Below are 18,346 nucleotides of genomic sequence, written 5' to 3'. Positions count from 1 at the left end.
GTGATCATCCAGCACCACTGCCAGCAGAGGGATTAGACACACTCAATGCATGCAGCTCATTTAAACAGATTATACAGGCCACTCTCATGAGCCGCGCGCTAACATGCTGAATAATCCCATTATATTCCCACATAGGAGATTTCCTCTCTACTTTCTGCTCCCTAATAGATTTGCTATTAATTGCTGGCTGGTGAATGACTGTGGAATTAATTAGGGCAGATAGTCATCAGGACGTGTGTGATTGTCACTGTGTCAAGCTGTTCTTCTCAATTTATGATCTATTAGGTAGGGTCAGGGCCGCCACACATACTCACAATAAAATTTGTATTATCTCAGTAGAAGTTTCTGGATGTTGCTTAGTTGTTTTCAAACTTGGTTTGATTGTTTGGTTCTAACCCATGGTTCCGTATGCATTTGCAGGCGCATGTTCATCTCATGTGGTGACACTTTAGAATACTGTTCCATCATTAATGAATAACTACACATTAAAAAAATGAGTAACACACTTTTAACATTCTAGTAACTACTATTAACTAACAAGAAACTCTGATAATGAATTAGTAAGTAATAGTGCATAGTCAAATGTGATAGTTCAGTATTAGCTTATCAAGAAGTACTATTTTTTTTCATACCTCCCAGAGGAGAATTACAGAACTACAAGTTCACAATTAATATGAATAATGCATAATGTATAATTAATTCTAAAGTGAAGATCATTGTAACGCACTAGTAATGACTCAAGTGTTACCAAATCCTTCAGAAGAAAATTACTAATTATTTGGAAAGTGATAAATCTCTAGTAATTACTGAAGTCATTGTAAACTTTTGAGGGTTTTGGTGGTTTTGGATAGTAATTCCAAAATCATTACTAGTGGGTTACTGTGATCTACATTTTAGAATACTGATCCAAATAATTTATTCCTTCTGACAGATTTGGTAATACTTCAGTCATTACTAGTGGGTTACCATAATCTTCACTTTAGAATTAATTATACATTTTGTATTAGTCACATAAATTATGAACCTGTAGTTCTTATTAGTCATCTGGAAGGTATGGAAAAAAACAGTAGTTACTGATTAGCTAAGAGTGAACTACCTCATTCAACTGAGTGCTATTACTTACTAATTCATTAATCAGAGTTTCTTTTTAGTTAATATTAGTTAGAATGTTAATAGTGCGTTACTCATTAGTTCCTGTGTAGTTATTCATTAATGACTGAACAGAATTCTAAAGTGTTACCAAGATGGTTATTGGGAGATACAGAGTAACAACTGATATTTTCTAAGGATTTTATGCAAGTAGTCTGCTATACTGTTAATATATCTCATTGATTTAGATAATAAGATGTCATAATTTCAAATTACTGTCCATCAAATTACTGGCTGTATACTGAATATATCAGCAACTGCACCATATTGCATAAAGGTTTATAAAAATATAAAAATTTATTTATAAAAATATATAAAAATTACCCCAAGATTTACTCACCCTCAAGTCATCCTAGGTGTATGTGACTTTCTTCTTTCTGATGAACACATATAATAAATATCCTGATGCATTCAAGCTTTACAATGGCATTATGCATTACTAAACAAGTATGAGCTGAAGACAGTGTCTCCATCCATCATATAAACAAATTCCACATGGATCCAGAGGGTTTCTTCTGAAGCGAAGTGATGCATTTGTGTAAAAAAAAAAAAAAATCCATATTTAACAAGTTATTAAGTAAAATATCTAGTTTCTGCCAGACGTACCCTGTACATCCTACGCCTTACCTATTCAAATTATGGAAAAAACGAAACTGGCGTCGACTCAGTTCGATAAGTTGAATGGGGAAGGCATAGGACATACAGCGTAAGCTTTTGAAGAATATGGATTGTGTTCATCAGAAAGAAGAAAGTCATATACACCTAGGATGGCTTGAGGGTGAGTAAAGCTTGGGGTAATTTGTTAATTGAAAGGGAACTAATCTTTTAAGTATGAGCTTATTTTCTGACTATGTCATATGGCCAACCTGGTCTCATTGGAAAGACGTACCAGTGGGAACCAAAATATGTACCAATGTGTACATATCACTGCAGTTTCCAACAGAAATGAACGCTAGAGGCAGTAAAACAGCAAGCGCTTTTAATTGTTTTCAAACACAGTTACGGTTACAGGGTCAGATTATGGAATAATAAATTCATCGCTTAACCAGCCCTATATGTTTCGCCTGTCTGACATAACAAGCTTGCTTGGTAGCTCAGCTGATATGGAGTTGGACTTAAGACGCGGAAGCCTTGGGTACGAATCCCGTGAATGGCGAGTCACGGTAAAAGAGCTCAAAGAGAGATCTAAACAATTTAAAACGGCACGATTACAGCTGGTTTTTATGTTACATTTGCTTTTGTTAACACTATCGGGTAGGTTTAGGTGTAGTGTTGGTGGTACATTTTTTTTAAAACACAATGGAGTGCAAATTTCAACTACTGTGATTTGTCGTATAAAAAACAATGTCATAAAAACGTACCATATTCACGTTTATCTGTTCCGGCAAAAAAAATGAACACACTTTTAGCACCACTCAGTGGACATTTCACATCAAAAATGCAGTGATATGTACGTATTGATACGTATTTTGCGACTCACAAAAATGTTCCCACAGGTGCGTTTTTCTAATGAGACTGGGTTGCATATGGCACTTTTCCACTGCATGGTACAGCTTGGTACAACACGGTACGGCTCGCTTAAATAGTACAACCTTGGTTGAGGTTCCAAGTGCGTCGTACCGATGACGCAATGCAGATCACTGATTGGTCAGAGAGAATCGTCACTACCAGCATCATTGGATTTGAAACACCAAGCTTGCTAGATTTAAATAGTCAGTAACAGCCAAAGCAGTATCATTTTTTTTGCTCGACTTTTTAAAATTACTTGCTTTAAACGACCATCGCATGCACACAAAATGGCTGTATTGTGGTCAGTAGACGAGGTGCAGACGTTCCTCTCAGTGGTAGCAGAGGAGCGGATCCACAGCAGTAGAGGCGGCGCAACTGTAACGATCAGTCTATAATCCCACCCACTTTGAAGAGGTACTAAACTGCTGTGGAAAAGTAAAGCGAGCCAAGCAGAGCCGTGCCGAGTCGTACCACGCAGTGGAAATGCACCAATACTGTATGAACCATAAAAGCTTGATGGATTATATCTAAAGGTTTAAAAAACTGTTCCATTTAAAAAAAAAAAAAAAAAAAAAGTGTTTTCTGATTAATTTGTCATTTTTCAGGCATTACAGGGTTAAAAAAAATATAGCAAAAATCAAAGGCAAGGGTGAAAAACATTTCCAAGACCTTTGTATAAAAAAGCCTTCGTATAATTTTTTTTGTTTTAAAGGGATAGTTCACCCAAAAATGAAAATTTGATGTTTATCTGCTTACCCCCAGTGCATCCAAGATGTAGGTGACATTTTTTCTTCAGTCGATCACAAATGATGATTTTTAACTGCAACTGCTGTCCTCTGTCATTCAAATAATGGCGGTTGATAGGAACTTCATCTATAAGAGTGAATAAGTGAATAAACCTTGCTTAGACAAATCCAAATGAAACCTTGCGGCTCGTGACGACACATTAATGTCCTAAGACACGAAATGATCGGTTTGTGAGAGAAACCGAAAAGTATTTATATCATTTTTTATCTCTAATACACCACTATGTCCAACCTTTAGTGATGTCTGATCGCGCTCTGTCAACGGCAGTGATGTCTCGCGCATATACTTCAATGAGTGTCAGACAACACTGCCGTTGACAGAGCGCGATCAGACATCAATAAAGGAGTCTGGAACGGAGTGGACATAGTGGTGTATTAGAGGTAAAAAATTATATAAATACTGTTCGGTTTCTCGCACAAACCGATCATTTCGTGTCTTAGGACATTAATGTGTCGTCACGAGCCGCAAGGTTTCATTTGGATTTGTCTAAGCAAGGTTTATTCACTCTTATAGATGAAGTTCCTATCAACCGCCATTATTTGAATGACAGAGGGCAGCGGTTGCAGTTAAAAATCATCATTTGTGATCGACTGAAGAAAAAAAGTCACCTACATCTTGGATGCACTGGGGGTAAGCAGATAAACATCAAATTTTCATTTTTGGGTGAACTATCCCTTTAATAGAAAACAACCGCTGAGACCCCTGGAACTATCCTGAAATAAATGCACAAAGACTCTTCTCACAAACACTAAATAAAACCCTAAAGACAAACTGACTTGTGTTCACGCCAAAAGATGCAGTGTGAAAGCGGTATTCAGAGTTTCGTGATATTGAACTCATTACCTTGTCGTTGTATCCTTCGTCAGATCTACCCAGACGAAGGACACTTCATTCACAACGAGGGAACACGGCAGCACCTCAGTCAATCGCTGGTCAACTTCTTCGAAGAGTGTTTCCGGCTCCCGGACCAAGTGTTCGAGGAGGCGCTAGAGGAGGAAAGCGAAGAGGAGGGTTAGTCCACCCATTCCATGATGTCCAAGCACAAAGCCAGCTCCTTTTGCCACATAATATGCAACCCATAAATTAGAACCCTCCAGTTTTCAGTTCCCTCCCAGTGTAGCATGCCGACTCTGAGACCGCCCTGCCTCGTGTTCCTGCCTCAGCTCCCCTTCAGGTGCTCCTCACTATCCATCAACCCTCGACAGACCGCGGCCGTGCGGCGCGGCGTGGCATCTGGCTGGCGCCACATCGTCTCGCTCTCCCTGGCAGGCCAGTTATGAGCTTCTGAAGGTGTTGGGAGTCTCTGGTCTGTCCATCATGTTGACAGATGAGACGCTGGGATATTAAATGACTTCCAAGCACGTTGGCCTTTGAATCCCAGAGAGCTGTGCAAACAGCAAGACTTGAGGGGTCATTCAGTGTTTGATTCAAATAGATATTTGGTGTTTTGGGCAAAAGGGGTTTGTTGTAGGGAGAACGTTTCATTTGTGGTTCAAAAGATCTTCTCATGTCCAATTGTGCTCATGTCTGGTGTTGCAGTGTAAAGTCGCACATGAAATACATTCACTTGGATATCGATAAAACTTGTTTTCAGTGTTCAAGCGTGTCCGAGTCTTGGAAATCTTGTAGCCTCAAGTGTGTATTTAGATGGTGTTTATTCATTGCAGAAACTTCATCAAGCAGAAGGGGAGCAAAAACGATTCTCATTAATCTCACAGACCGTGACAGTTGTACGAGACTGTTGATCCCACTTCTCAGCGTGTGTTTCCTTGAAGTGATGGTCTGACAGTGCTGGAGAAAGCACTCTATGTTGATTTAGTCACTGTGCCTTATTACGGGGGCGAACAATCCTGTTCCAAGAGCCTCCTTGTGAATATCACCAGTCATTCAAGGCTTGCGTTTGATTGACTAAAATCTTGTATCTAAAACGCTCGCACCACGAAATCCATTATCGACTGTACGATAACTGTTATTTTTATTTGCGCACGTGTGAGCCAGTGTTGTTTTACCGTCAACAAAACAAACTCGCTCGCATCCTGCTAATAGCAGTTTTCCATCCACTTTAAGAATCGAGTAATGGAGCATGAAATTAAAATGTATGATTTCAACATTACCTCAGTATTAAACTAAAGCCCCTCTGAGGGTTTACAGACACTTTGTTGAACATTTGTTAATTCATGGCCAAAACAAATCTGTACATAAAAAGTATATTAAGTAGGGTAGGAAACACTTTTGTGTTAAAGGGATAGTTCACTCAAAAATGAAAATTCTGACATTGACTCGACCCTCATGTTGTTCCAAACCTGTATGACTTTCTTTCTTCAGTGATGTTTAGCAGAATGCTCATGCTGTCCTTTCAATACAATGGAGTTGGAGCCTTCAGTGTTTCATAGAGCAGGTCATACAGGCTTGCAATAAGGGTTGAGTAAATGACAGAATATCCGTCCCTTTAACGCTCATGAATTACAGTATTGTGCAAATGTTTCACATTACAGCAGTAGCCAACTCGCTTTAGTTGGCATTTGTATTATTTAAGTCACGTATGTTATGTTTATATGTTTTGCACAGTACTGTATACGAACAGTTATCGGTTATAACTTTTGCCTATAAAAGCTCTTGAGGATGAACTGTTTTGTTTTGTGTGGATGAAATGTTCATGTTTAATCTTGATGCATTCATAGTGCATGTCGAAAAACCATTTGCAACTCAAAAACTATTTTTTAAAAATGGTCAAATATCTGCATAGTATTTTTGACGGCTTGAATGTTCCAATTCGCATTTCATTTCCGGTAGTTTTGTGAGTGAGATCTCAGTCTTGTCTGCTTGATGTATAAATGTTACTCAAATATCATTTAAGTCTCTGAATATCTGAGTGTTTCTTGTACATAAAGCATTTGAAGGTATTTTGTTCTCCTGTGTCGAACAGAGCGGCGGAGGTCACGGTTACTATGAACTGAAAGTGGGCAATGAAAAAAGTCACATGGGACCAAGAGTATGATGGGATTGCTGTTTACTGACTCAGCAAGAACAGTCATATTGTGGCACCTCTCTGAATACAAACTATTTTATCATCACCTTTGTTATGATTTGTTTTCCTCACTTGGAGAAAAGAGGATGAATACGTAAGTAACCAAAATAAACTGAAAGCCTTCAATGTTGATGTCCCGCTTTCTTGTGAATTAAGTGAATGAGTGTATTTACACGCATGACCTTAAGACCTCTAAGGTTATGTAAATAAGCATCTTAGAAGGTGTTTTTTTTTTTTATCTGGGAAATGTCATAAACGGTTTAAATAAAACCCCATCAGCAGATCTACATTTTCGCCTGTGCTCGATTCAGTTGTGCATATAAACACCTTTATTGCTGGATCTGTTAGCTTATTCACTGTGAATGTTTTTATGTTAAAGGGATAGTTGACCCAAAAATGAAAATTCTGTCATCATTTACTTACCCTCATGTCGTTCTAAACCTGTATAAGTTTCTTTCTTCTGCAGAATATAAAAAAGATATTGTGAAGAATGTTGGTAAGGCAAACCGTTTTGGTTATCATTGACTTCCACTGCATGGAGGGAAAAAAACACTGATGCATTTCTCAAAATATCTCCTTTTGTGTTTGACAGAAGAAAGTCTGGAACAACATGCGGTTGAGTAAAGTATGTAAACTATCCCTTCAAGAGGGAAAAACTTTTTTTGTCTTGTCGATTTATTTATTTGTATTTCAACCCTTAAAGGGATACTTCACCCAAAAAATGAAAATATAACAGTAGCCCCTCACTGCAGAACACTCGAGATCCAGGGGGCGGAGTCGGGTAGGTTAAGGGATATGTAAAGTGGGAGGAGTTGGATCTAGAACCAGGGGGTGCAGATGGGTAGGTTTAGATCCAGGGGCGGAGATGGGTAGGTTTAGGGATATGTAAAGTGGGAGGACCCCTGGATCTTGTGTTCTGCAGTGAGGACCATCTCAAATATAATGCAAGTCAATTGCTACCGTCACTTTAAGACTCAAAAAAATGGCTTCTGATGATTCGTTGAGGTCTTATGATGCAAAACAATCGGTCTGTGCAAGAAAATGAACATTATTACAGCATTATTACCTGTTTAGTTTCTTGCACAGACCGATCGTTTCGCTTCATAAGACCTCAATGATTCTTCAAGAGCCACTGGTATTCATTTTGCTTTGCCTGTATATGTTTTTTGGACTCTCAAAGTGACGGTAGCCATTGACTAGCATTATATGAATCACCAAGGACCATGATTTCAGCTAAAAATCTTCTTTACTGTTCTACTGGAGAGAAAAGGACTCCTACATCTTGGATGGGCTGAGGGTGAGTAAATTAACAGCAAATTTGGGGTGAACTATCCCTTTAAGCAATAAGATATACATGGCTACAACAACATGATAAATAATAATAATAATGATCAATAAATTATATTTATTAATAATACTCAAAGAATTATTCCACCAAGTAATATTTCATTATGTAACTGTTAACTGTTGGCAAGCAATTTAGCAACCTGGGGCCCGTTTCCGAAAGGAGGTTAAGTGAGAACTCTGAGTATGTTAACCCTGAAATGAGGGAAACTCTGGGTTTTCTGTTTCAGAATGGGAGGTATTTCAAACCCGAGAAAGCAGGGTAAGTAAAGCCTGTTTCTGAAAGAGAGGTACCTTATACTCCAAGTCCGTTACCATGGTAACTTACTCTGAACCTAACCTCGTCAGGAGCAGGTTTTCTTCGGTAAACCCACAGTTTCCTTCAGTCTCCTCCCCCTTTTTAAAGTGCAAGTGATGTTTAAATAGTTCACTCATTCATTCATGCTGCAAAAATACTTTTCTTACAGAGTGTTTTTGTCCTATTTCAACTACAAATATATCTATAAATATCTAAAAATATTTAAATCAAAATGGATTTTCTATATAAGAAAATGATATGAATTTTTTTCTTGTTTCCTGGGGGGATCTAAATTAAGTGCATTTTACTTAAGTAAAATTACAATATCTGCCAGTGTGGTAATACAAATAATCTTAATGCGAACGGAAAATAAGATTATTCGGAGTGTCTATTACTAAGTGCAAATTTACAGGCAGTAGCGTATTGGGTGCGCAAAACTAACTTGTGACATGATATACAGGGTTCAAATCTGCATTTTTTCAATAAAAATGAAGAAAAAGTGGAAGTTAATGGCCTAACGAGTGTGTAATGAGTGTTTAAGTAGTTTACACTCTGTTATTATTGCATCCTGTTAATGTACAACAACACTGAGGTGCAAATAGTATCCCAGACAGCAGCGTAGTGTCGGCCCAGATCCGGCCCACATCTGGTCCACATGTAATCCACATTTACCAGATGTGGGCCATCTGTGGGCCACACTAAGTTGCTGTCTGGGATGTATCTGCCGGTATAAAATATAAATAGCATCGAATTACTATTTACACTTATTGCAAATAACTGCTACTTTTAGTCTATATGGTAAATAGAACATAATTTGCAAAATAAATAAAAAATGCACTTACATTACTTTTTTTGCATGTGGGATAGCACGAAAATGAACATTAGTTCAATAACTTACCGTTCTGCCAGTTTTCACCTTTGATATTATAACAGTGATAAGAATTAAACTTGCATTGACTCAGAAGTATGCGGACGTCCTTTTGTCACGTGCTGTTGCCATGGTGAATCGTAATATCGGAGCTCCATTGATAATAGCTTTTCATAGTCGTGGTGCACGCGCTTAACTCTGAGTCAACCTACTCAGAGTCGATTGAACTAACTCAATTCAGCTGTTCTGAAACTGAAATTTCAGGGTAGTCAACTCAGAGTTCAAGTTTTAACTTACCCCTGGTATAAAACAGGCTTTTATTATGAAGTTAACATTTTGTTATATAAACACTAAATTAATAAAACATCTGAGAGACTGGGATAAAGTACAATTATGGTAAGTAACATGAAAAGCATTTGAACTATATCCCATTACATTAATGTCAGATTTGTTGTTCAGATTTGATGAAACATGATGCTTGGGGTTTCTTGACAGACATCGCCATCAAGTGGACATTTTCAGGTACTGCAGGTGTTACTGTACTCTAAGAAATGAGTCTTGTATCATAGTTTCTACTTCATCTGTGAGCTTATTATAGTCAGCCTGACATACTTTATGTGGATGATGTCCACTGTTTCCCATGCACTTCAGCAGAGCGTCATGCATCTGCTCTCGGCCTCCAATGCTGCAGAGTTTATCCAACTGCTCAACAGGATCCTCTGGGATATTTTGACACTGTAGGGCTTTTAAGACAGCCGGAGCGAACTTCCCATGGTGTGCAGTGGAGCATATCACAAGCGGGCAGGTTTTGTCATGTATACGATCGGCAACTACTTTACCAATCGCTGTGTGAGTGTCCATTATGTAGCCTGTTGCTGCGTACACCTCTCGTATGGCCCTCAAACAGTCATCTTCTGAGCACCAACCAGCTTGAAGTTCCAGATTTATCTTCTGCCGTAAAGTCTCTGACACTTTAAAGAACCGGTCTCTTTCTAGATTTAAAAACAGATCTCTGATGAGACTTCCATCCCCACCGGAAGCGTGATGGATGAACCTCTCAAGGTTGGAAGACTTCAGGATATCAATGGCAGGAGAGTTTGAAACCAGCAGCTTCCGGTTGCGGAGATCATACTTGCCGCTAGCGATGAAGTCCGATATGATGCAGTTATGATTGGACGCGCAGATGACCTTTCGTATGGGGATTCCCATTTGTTTGGCATACAGGGCTGACATGGCATTGCCAAAGTTTCCGGTAGGGATGCACACGTCAATGGGGTCTCCAAACTTCAATATGCCATTTCTAATCAAGTCCATGTATGCCGAGCAGTGATAGACAACCTGAGGAAGCAGTCGAGCCCAGTTTATCGAGTTTGCGGTGCTGAGAACTGTGGCATATTCCACAGCTAAATGTCCGATCAAGCTTGAATCCCCAAACATTTGTTTAATGCTCCTCTGGCAAAAGTCAAAGTCGGACAGGACACTGATGGACTTGGCATTGCCCTCTTGAAATCCTATCATCTGTAGCTTCTGAATCTCACTCACTCCATTCTCAGGGAAAAAAACAAGCACGCCGATCCTCTCCCGGTCATTGTCTTTAAGATTTCTGAAGCCGTTCAGCACCGCACTTCCGGTATCTCCAGACGTGGCCACTAGGATCAGGTAGTTGCACATTTGTGGCAGGCAGTGGGCGAACAGCTGAGGCATTAACTGCAGTGCCAGGTCTTTAAAAGAGGCAGTGGAGCCATGAAAGAGTTCTAGAAGATACTGATGATCAGTGAGGTGCTTTAGAGGCACAATCGATTGATTGGCGAAGTTCTGGCCGTAAGCGCGGCACACCATTGCGCTCAAGTCTACAGGGGACACGTCCATAGGATGGATACAGTTTTCCAGTATGGCCACAGCTCTTGTGGCATATGGCATGTTGGATATCCTCAACCATTCTGAAGGTTCCAGTTTGGGGAAACCTTTTCTTGGTACGTAAAGCCCTCCATCTGGTGCAAGACCCTCTATGACGACATCACTGAAGAACTTGGGTTCACTTGACATCTGGCTCCTCGTTGAAACAAACATCTCTGATTCTGAATCCTCATATCTGACCAGAGTCCTCAGGACTTTATCAGCCACATCCTCTACGGAGTCTCCCGTCCCACAAAGGACTCTCGCATCTAGCCACTTCTCATAAAACTGTTTCCTGTAATGTAAGATCTCTCTCATTGAAACCCCAGCATCCTGACCCACAATCCTGTTCACCTTCATTCGAGAGAGTCTCTGCATGATATCTTCTGTGTCCACATCCAGGTACACGACCAGTCCGGAGCGCTTCAGATGCCACATGGTGTCCGAATGCAGTGGATTGGAGCCGGTCAGAGAGATGACACTTCCTGTGGCAGTGAATCTGCACACCGCTTTACCTTCTTCTTCAATAAAACCATCTCCACCGATTTCAGAGAGCTTGTCTGCCACACTCATTCCCCATGTTCTTTCAAGAACATCGTCATCTATATCAATAACAGGCATACCTAGTCTTTGTCCCACAATCCGCCCTACGCAGGTCTTCCCTGCTCCAGGAGGACCCATCAGGAGAATGTTTCTTCCATGCGGTTTAGAGATTTGATTTGACTGGCGGGCTGTAGTGAAGTATGAAGAACCAAATGGGGTAAATAGCAAGTGGGTCCTCATCTTTCCCACTTTAGCCAACAGTTGGCAGAAATTTGCATGGATCATCTTGGAAAAAAAAGATCATATAATCTAGGAAGCAGAAATGTATTACAGAATTAATATCATGTCAGTAGATATAACAGTAAAATTATAGAGCATTTGCTAAAAATGTACAAACATATTACTTTTACTTATGGTTTCACATTCGAGGCTTAGGGTTTTGATTATTTTTGGGTTAGCTCACCCAAATATAAAAATTCTGCCATTAATTACTCACCCTCATGTCGTGACATACCCGTAAGATCTTCGTTCATATGATCTTCGGAACACAAATTAAGATATTTTTGATGAAATCCGATAAGTATATGACGCGTCCAATTTAACCATCACTTTCAAGGTCCAGAAAGGTACTAAAGACATCATTAAAGGTGCCCTAGATTGTTTTTTTACAAGATGTAATATAAGTCTAAGGTGTCCCCTGAATGTGTCTGTGAAGTTTCAGCTCAAAATACCCCATAGATTTTTTTTTTATTCATTTTTTTAAGCTGCCTATTTTGGGGCATCATTAACTACGCACTGATTTTTTCAGCACGGCCCCTTTAAGAGATGCGTTCACTCTGCCCCACAAGCTCTCTACTATATATACATCGCATAAACAAAGTTCACACAGCTAATATAACCCTCAAATGGATCTTTACAAGATGCTCGTCATGCATGCTCTATGCATGCTTGGAATTATGTAAGTATTTATTTAGATGGTTACGTTTGATTCTGAATGAGTTTGATAGTGCTCCGTGGCTAAAGCTAACATTACACACTGTTGGAGAGATTTATAAAGAATGAAGTTGTGTTTATGAATTATACAGACTGCACGTGTTTAAAAATGAAAATAGCAACGACTCTCGTCTCCGTGAATACAATAAGAAACGATGGTAACTTTAACCAGATTTAACAGTACATTAGCAACATGCTAACAAAACATTTAGAAAGACAATTTACAAATATCACTAAAAATATCATGTTATCATGGATCATGTCAGTTATTATTGCTCCATCTGCCATTTTTCACTGTTGTTCTTGCTTGTTTACCTTGTCTGTGCACAGATCCAGACTTTAATACTGCCTTTCCTTGTCTAATGCGTCGAATGGGCTGGCATTATGCAAATATTGGGGTCATACATATTAATGATCCCGACTGTTATGTAACACTCAGTGTTATGTTGAGATCCGAGTGTTTTCCGGAAGTCTTTTAAACAAAAGAGATTTACATAAGAAGGAGGAAACAAGGGGTTTGAAACTCAATGCATGTCTTTTCCATGTACTGAAGTCTTGTTATTTAACCATGCCAAGGTAAATTCAAATTCTGATTCTAGGGCACCTTTAAATTGTCCACATGACTGCATTGGTTCAACCTCAATTTTATGAAGCGATGAGAATACTTTTTGTGTGCAAAAACAAAACAAAAATAATGACTTTTTTCAACAATATCATCTCTTCTGTGTCATTCTCATATGCTGTCTGTGTTCAGCGCTTCCAGGTTTTACGTCAGAACACCGGTTAGTATTGGCCAACACTGCTCATGTGACACATGCGTGTGATGCTGACACAGGAACCGGTCAATAATGTGTCTCTGCATCAACTGTGTACGAGACTGACAAGGTAGAGAAGAAATTGTTGAATAAATTCATTATTTTTGTTTTGTTTTTGCACACAAAAAGTATTCTCGTCGCTTCATAAGGTTGACCCACTGTAGTCATGTTGACAATTTTAATGATGTCTTTAGTAACTTTCTGGACCTTAAAAGTGGTGGTTAAATTGCTGTCTACTGATGAGACACATACCTCTCGGATTTCATCAAAAATATCTTAATTTTCATAAAAAAATCTTAATTCGAAAATGACCGAAGGTCTTATGGGTGTGGAATGACATGAGGGTGAGTAATTAATGACATGATTTTCATTTTTGGGTGAACTAGCCCTTTAAGCTTTCACAGACATATCTTAAAATATGTCAGTGCTATTGTTTTGTCTCAGGATGCACATCAATATTGTTTTTTGTTTTTTTTTCTAAGGCATCTTTATTAAAGCTACTTAAATGCCATAACTGAACTAAGGCCTAATCCTGGCTTAGGCTAAAGCCCTGTCTGTGAAACCAGCCCTTATTGTGTTGGCTTAATTTATGTAATGATTTGTTTTAATAGTGTGCTGTGTAGCTCACCTCAGTGTGGACTCAGCAGAAGTGTGCATAGAGGTCGCAAAGGTGGTGCACCCTTCTGAAACCTAAAATGACAATTGGGACACCCTAGAGTCTTGTGGAATTAATGGACATGGTCATTTTGAGTCTGCAACACGGCAGATGCACACGTAGTGTACCATTTAGGCAAGGCCTTAAAGTCATTAAAAATGGAAGAATCAGCAGATTTTTTCTTCCACATTGTTAGGTACATCTGTGTGTAACAAATTATTGAAAGGGAAATAAAAGAAAAAGGTGGGGCGGGAGGCTTGTTTCCACTCATTAAATTTTGAAATGTGGGCCTTGCAGGAGTGGGGCTTTAATCAGACTAAATGTTTGATTGGAGAAGTCTGGCATGCCGTACATCGCCAGAGAGTCTAACGTTTCACTGCAAGATCAAATTATATTTTTATTACAAAAAAATTACATATGCATGAATGAATAATAAGAAACATGCATTTAGAAAAGAGGATGAATTTTCATTTCCTACCGACTTTAAGCACTGATGTGGTGTGCAATTTAAATCTATTTATTCATGAGTTCACATAAAAGATTTTAGCAATCAAAGAAAAAGGCTAATAATGTTTTCATGATTTGGCTGTCCAACAGTTCGTTTATTATCCTTAAATAGAGGCCACAAAAAGACTGGCAAAAAGTGCTATAAAGTGCAATATGATTTTGGATACACGTGTGCGGATCTTTTTTCTACTTTTTTTTACGCACCCAGCAAGATTTGAGAGGTTAGACTGTATACATTTTGCGCAACGCAACTTTCTTCATCATTATTTGGCTGGACTCAAACATGAAACGAGTGTAACATGAAAAAGCGATTTAGTTTTCATCAATTTCAAGTAAATATGGGATTTTAATGAAGACTATGTATGGCAGTTATATAACCGGAATATATTTTCAAAAATGACATTTACCTTAAAATGCAGAGGAAAAATAACTACAGACTGTACTGTCTATCTGGCAGTCTGTCTCTCCGCAGAACATTACAGTACATGATTACGTATAATAGATTTACACACATATATGGCAATATGTTGAGTATAAAAAGTAAGGTTTACCTAAAGCACAGCGTTTATCTTACTATTAGCGTATAATCTCACTTTCACGTGCGTACATAGCGTATGCCACAATGTAAACAGACCGCGTCAGTACGGCAACAGCAAAAGGACATTTTCCGTTTGAAATGTGAAGAATTCATACTGAGAATTCATCATACGGCTATCATTAGTACCGTCACTTTCAAATGATAATACTAAAACCAAATCTTTAGCATGTGTGATAAAGTTTTGTTTGTTAAAGTTATACGTTTAAGCAACTGAAACTATGAATCTTTTGTGAAATTAAACAAAGGGAAAGGTTTAATGTTGCTTGGCAGTGGTTGTCATAGAGACGTTTGTTAAACAACACCGATTCTGTCGGCCATTACGCTTATAAAACAATCTGCAAACAGCGGGAGCTTTTCTTTCTGTTTCCTGTGATTTTTGTCTCTAACATCAGACATCATGAGCGACACCATCTATCCTCCAGAGAGCATCTATAACCTTATTCCCAGAGAGGAAGAAAAAGCCAAGAAAGCGCCCAGGTAGAGTTTCAGACTGCTTTAAGATAAAATACCGCAATAAGATGATATTATGGAGTGTTCTTTCTTTCTACAGTGTAACATGTAATGACACATTTTTCAATGATACCCACGAGGTCTCATAACTATAATGTGTTATATATTAAAACTAATATATTTAAATGGTAAGTTTTTTGTACCAGAATTTGTTCTACTTGCTTTAACTCCCTTTTAATGAGAATGTAATGTGAATCTTCATTGAGAATTATGCATTAAACAAACTTATATGTAAAAACTGTTGTCAGTTTACAGAGAAATAATTAGTAGGACATCTACTTAATTGAACTTGATGTCAAAATGTGAAATATTTTTAAACGTTTTTACAATAAAAAAAAAAATCCTATTGATTTTTGGGATGGAAGACATAGACATATTTTGTGAGATTCATCCATTAATATCTTAATTTTCAGGTACATGTCAAAGTTCAGAGAGCAGGTGAAGCTGGAGAAAGTGGTGAACAAATCCCCCAATAAAACTCTGGGACCAGCAAAAGTGGACGTACCGTTGCCAACAAACTATCTACTGAAACACTCCAAGGAACCTAAACTCCCTGAGAGTACATGTCCTGCATTTGCTGTTTAAGAAATTTTGAGCATTCAATATACAGTATAATATTGACCTTTTTAAATACAGATAAATATTTTTTCATTACAATCATAATATGGCAATTTTATGTGCAGACCACTAAAGCTTTGCTTGGATCATTTATTTGTACCATTTCAGAGAAACCATTTAAATATGAAGATGATGAGCTTCGTAGTAAACCACCAGTACCAGCAAGAACAGAGAAGCCGCTCATGGGTCTCCACACCAACAAGAACTTTATTAAGACCAACGCTGTTGAGAACATCATGGCGGTCCCGAAGAAAGTGCTGCCAGCGTATGCTGATACCAAGAAGGGGGACAAACAACCGCTAGAGAACTCTGGTCTCATCCCCAAATTCATAAAGAAGAAGGTGAGAAGAGTTATGTGATGTTGAGTTTCATGTTTCAGTTGCTCTTGTATTTCATGCATACTTGCTGCAAAAATAGTAAGAAAAGCCTCAGGCATGTGTTCTATGCATGTTCTCAGGACTATGGTCAAACTCCAGAGTACCTGCTCCAGCGCAGAGAGGAAGTCAAGAAAGCTCAAGAGGAATATGACAACTATGTCAAGGAGCGTATGAGAGAGGGAGCCATGAAACAACTCTCGGGTGAAGAACGACGCAATATCCTACAGGTAAACGAATACAAATGTACTCTGAACGTACTCTGTTAACAGCCTGTGTTCTGATGGAAGGCACGTACAATGTCTTCATCGAGAGCTTTGCGCTGCTGAACTTGCTTGTGTTTGTACTGTAGTTGTTCCTCAGTTTTTCAGCTGTGTTGGATAAAATCATCTGCTGTATGAGTAAATATTTTTTTATACATTAAGATTTTAAGCATAAATGTAAATGAATTTTTCACCAATTTATATATATATAATATATATATATATATAATTAAAATATATATATGTCTGATGACTTGACCTTTGGCAGGCTCTGAAGAAGAACTGGGATGACCTTCATCATCAGTACCAGGGCCTCTCTGTTGTCACAGACACAGCTCCCAAAAAATACAGGAAGGAGCGTCTGGAGCAGGAAATGAAGCAGCTGGAAAGAGATATTGACCTGATTGAGCGACACAAAACCATCTACATTGCTAATAACTGAGTGTGATGCTAGCTAGTGGCCCTAAGTTCAGCAAATATCCAAGAACAACATTTGAAACATTTGTCTTTGCTCGACCTCTTCTATGGTAGGCCTTCTTCAAGGTTAGTTTGAAAGGCTTTCAGTAGAGTTTTACAGCAATAAATCTGAGTGCAATAAAGATCATTTTAGATTAAGTGAAATGTCTCTGAGCAATTTCATCCCTTTAAAGTCAACATGAATTAAAAACAATCCCTGTTTACTTTCTTAGCATACTGTACATGTTCCTGGTTCATGATCCATCAGTGAGCATTATTCCAAAAAATAATATCTTAATATTTTATTAAAACTATGCTCACAAAGGCTGCATTCATTTGATCAAAAATACATTAAAAATAGAAATATTAACATTACATTTTCACAAGATGTAATATAAGTCTCTGGTGTCCCCAGAATGTGTCTGTGAAGATTCAGCTCAAAATACTCCACAGATCATTTATTATAAATTTGCCCCTATTTAGGTGTGAGCAAAAACTCACTTTTTGTGTGTGTCCCTTTAAATGCAAATGAGCTGCTTCTCCCGACCGCTTTCCAAAAGAGGGCGGAGCTTTAACAGCTCAACAACAACAAAGCTGGAGAATCTCACGCAGCCAAAATGAGGATTGTCAGTAACTGTGTTCAGCCTTACATTGTTCAAACCGGAGTCGACACTGATGGAGAGACTCAGGAAGAAGTTACAACTTTTAGAATGAAACTGGATGTTTCTGGATGGTTAGCGAATAAATTTAGAGTTGGGGAAAAATCTGGAACTGTGCGTTTGAAGAGAATGTTTATGGGGATTATAAAAAAGGAGTGGGTGGATTTTTACCATCATAGGCTGGTTGTTTACACACACTGTGGACACACATCTGTGTTCAAACAACTTATAAAAGTGAATTTAAAATAACTGTTTTCTATTTTAATCTGGTTTAGATTTTAATTTATTTTATGTCAAAGCTGAATTCTAAAGTCTTCAGTGTCACATGATCCTTCAGAAATCATTTTAATATGCTGATTTGGTGCTCAAGAAGCATTTCTTATTATTATCAGTTGTAAAAAGGGATCCAGGGAAGCAGGAGGAAACAATTATCTAAATGCAGCAACTTTTAAAAAA

The 18,346-nt window shown here is 38.4% G+C and overlaps 3 protein-coding genes across 5 annotated transcripts in view; 2 read left to right on the top strand and 1 right to left on the bottom strand.

Annotated features, from left to right (window-relative positions):
- dpp6a (dipeptidyl-peptidase 6a) overlaps positions 1 to 4,481 on the top strand; it is a 293,120-nt gene extending 288,639 nt beyond the window's left edge. The window contains exon 26 of the mRNA XM_067377789.1: positions 4,332 to 4,481. Coding sequence (XP_067233890.1) covers positions 4,332 to 4,481 — 150 coding nt within the window. The remainder of the gene's footprint in view (positions 1 to 4,331) is intronic.
- A 3,449-nt stretch (positions 4,482 to 7,930) lies between these two features.
- On the bottom strand, positions 7,931 to 15,052 carry LOC137013819 (threonine synthase-like 1). 3 transcript variants are annotated; one of them, XM_067377787.1, is made up of 3 exons: positions 14,964 to 15,016; positions 13,879 to 13,940; positions 7,931 to 11,751 (listed from the first exon to the last, which is right to left on the bottom strand). In XM_067377787.1, the coding sequence occupies exon 3, from the start codon at positions 11,725 to 11,727 to the stop codon at positions 9,538 to 9,540; it is 2,190 nt and encodes a 729-aa protein (XP_067233888.1). In that variant the 5' UTR covers positions 11,728 to 11,751; positions 13,879 to 13,940; positions 14,964 to 15,016; the 3' UTR covers positions 7,931 to 9,537. The 3 variants fall into 3 exon arrangements, with proteins under 3 accessions (XP_067233888.1, XP_067233889.1, XP_067233887.1); XM_067377788.1 differs by lacking the exon at positions 13,879 to 13,940 and having other exon boundaries at positions 7,931 to 11,630; positions 14,964 to 15,052; XM_067377786.1 differs by having other exon boundaries at positions 13,879 to 15,029.
- Positions 15,053 to 15,354: 302 nt separating this feature from the next.
- enkur (enkurin, TRPC channel interacting protein) lies at positions 15,355 to 17,359 on the top strand. The gene is made up of 5 exons (XM_067378434.1): positions 15,355 to 15,487; positions 15,934 to 16,079; positions 16,247 to 16,479; positions 16,596 to 16,742; positions 17,044 to 17,359. Exons 1-5 carry the CDS (start codon positions 15,408 to 15,410, stop codon positions 17,215 to 17,217), a joined length of 780 nt encoding a protein of 259 aa, XP_067234535.1. The 5' UTR covers positions 15,355 to 15,407; the 3' UTR covers positions 17,218 to 17,359.
- The last annotated feature ends 987 nt before the right edge of the window (positions 17,360 to 18,346 follow it).

This window comes from Chanodichthys erythropterus, chromosome 23, assembly GCF_024489055.1.
Source record: "Chanodichthys erythropterus isolate Z2021 chromosome 23, ASM2448905v1, whole genome shotgun sequence".
In the NCBI taxonomy this organism is placed as follows: Eukaryota; Metazoa; Chordata; class Actinopteri; order Cypriniformes; family Xenocyprididae; genus Chanodichthys; species Chanodichthys erythropterus.
Note: the sequence above shows the minus strand (reverse complement) of the source record. Positions and strands in the feature narration are given on the sequence as shown.

Bases quoted from the DNA above. Each gene is read 5' to 3' on its own strand.
- LOC137013819 (XM_067377786.1), bottom strand. From the start codon at position 11,727: ATGATCCATGCAAATTTCTGCCAACTGTTGGCTAAAGTGGGAAAGATG.
- enkur (XM_067378434.1), top strand. From the start codon at position 15,408: ATGAGCGACACCATCTATCCTCCAGAGAGCATCTATAACCTTATTCCC. The intron at 15,488-15,933 runs GTAGAGTTTCAG...CTTAATTTTCAG, and splicing joins AAAGCCAAGAAAGCGCCCAG to GTACATGTCAAAGTTCAGAG. The intron at 16,080-16,246 runs GTACATGTCCTG...GTACCATTTCAG, and splicing joins GGAACCTAAACTCCCTGAGA to AGAAACCATTTAAATATGAA.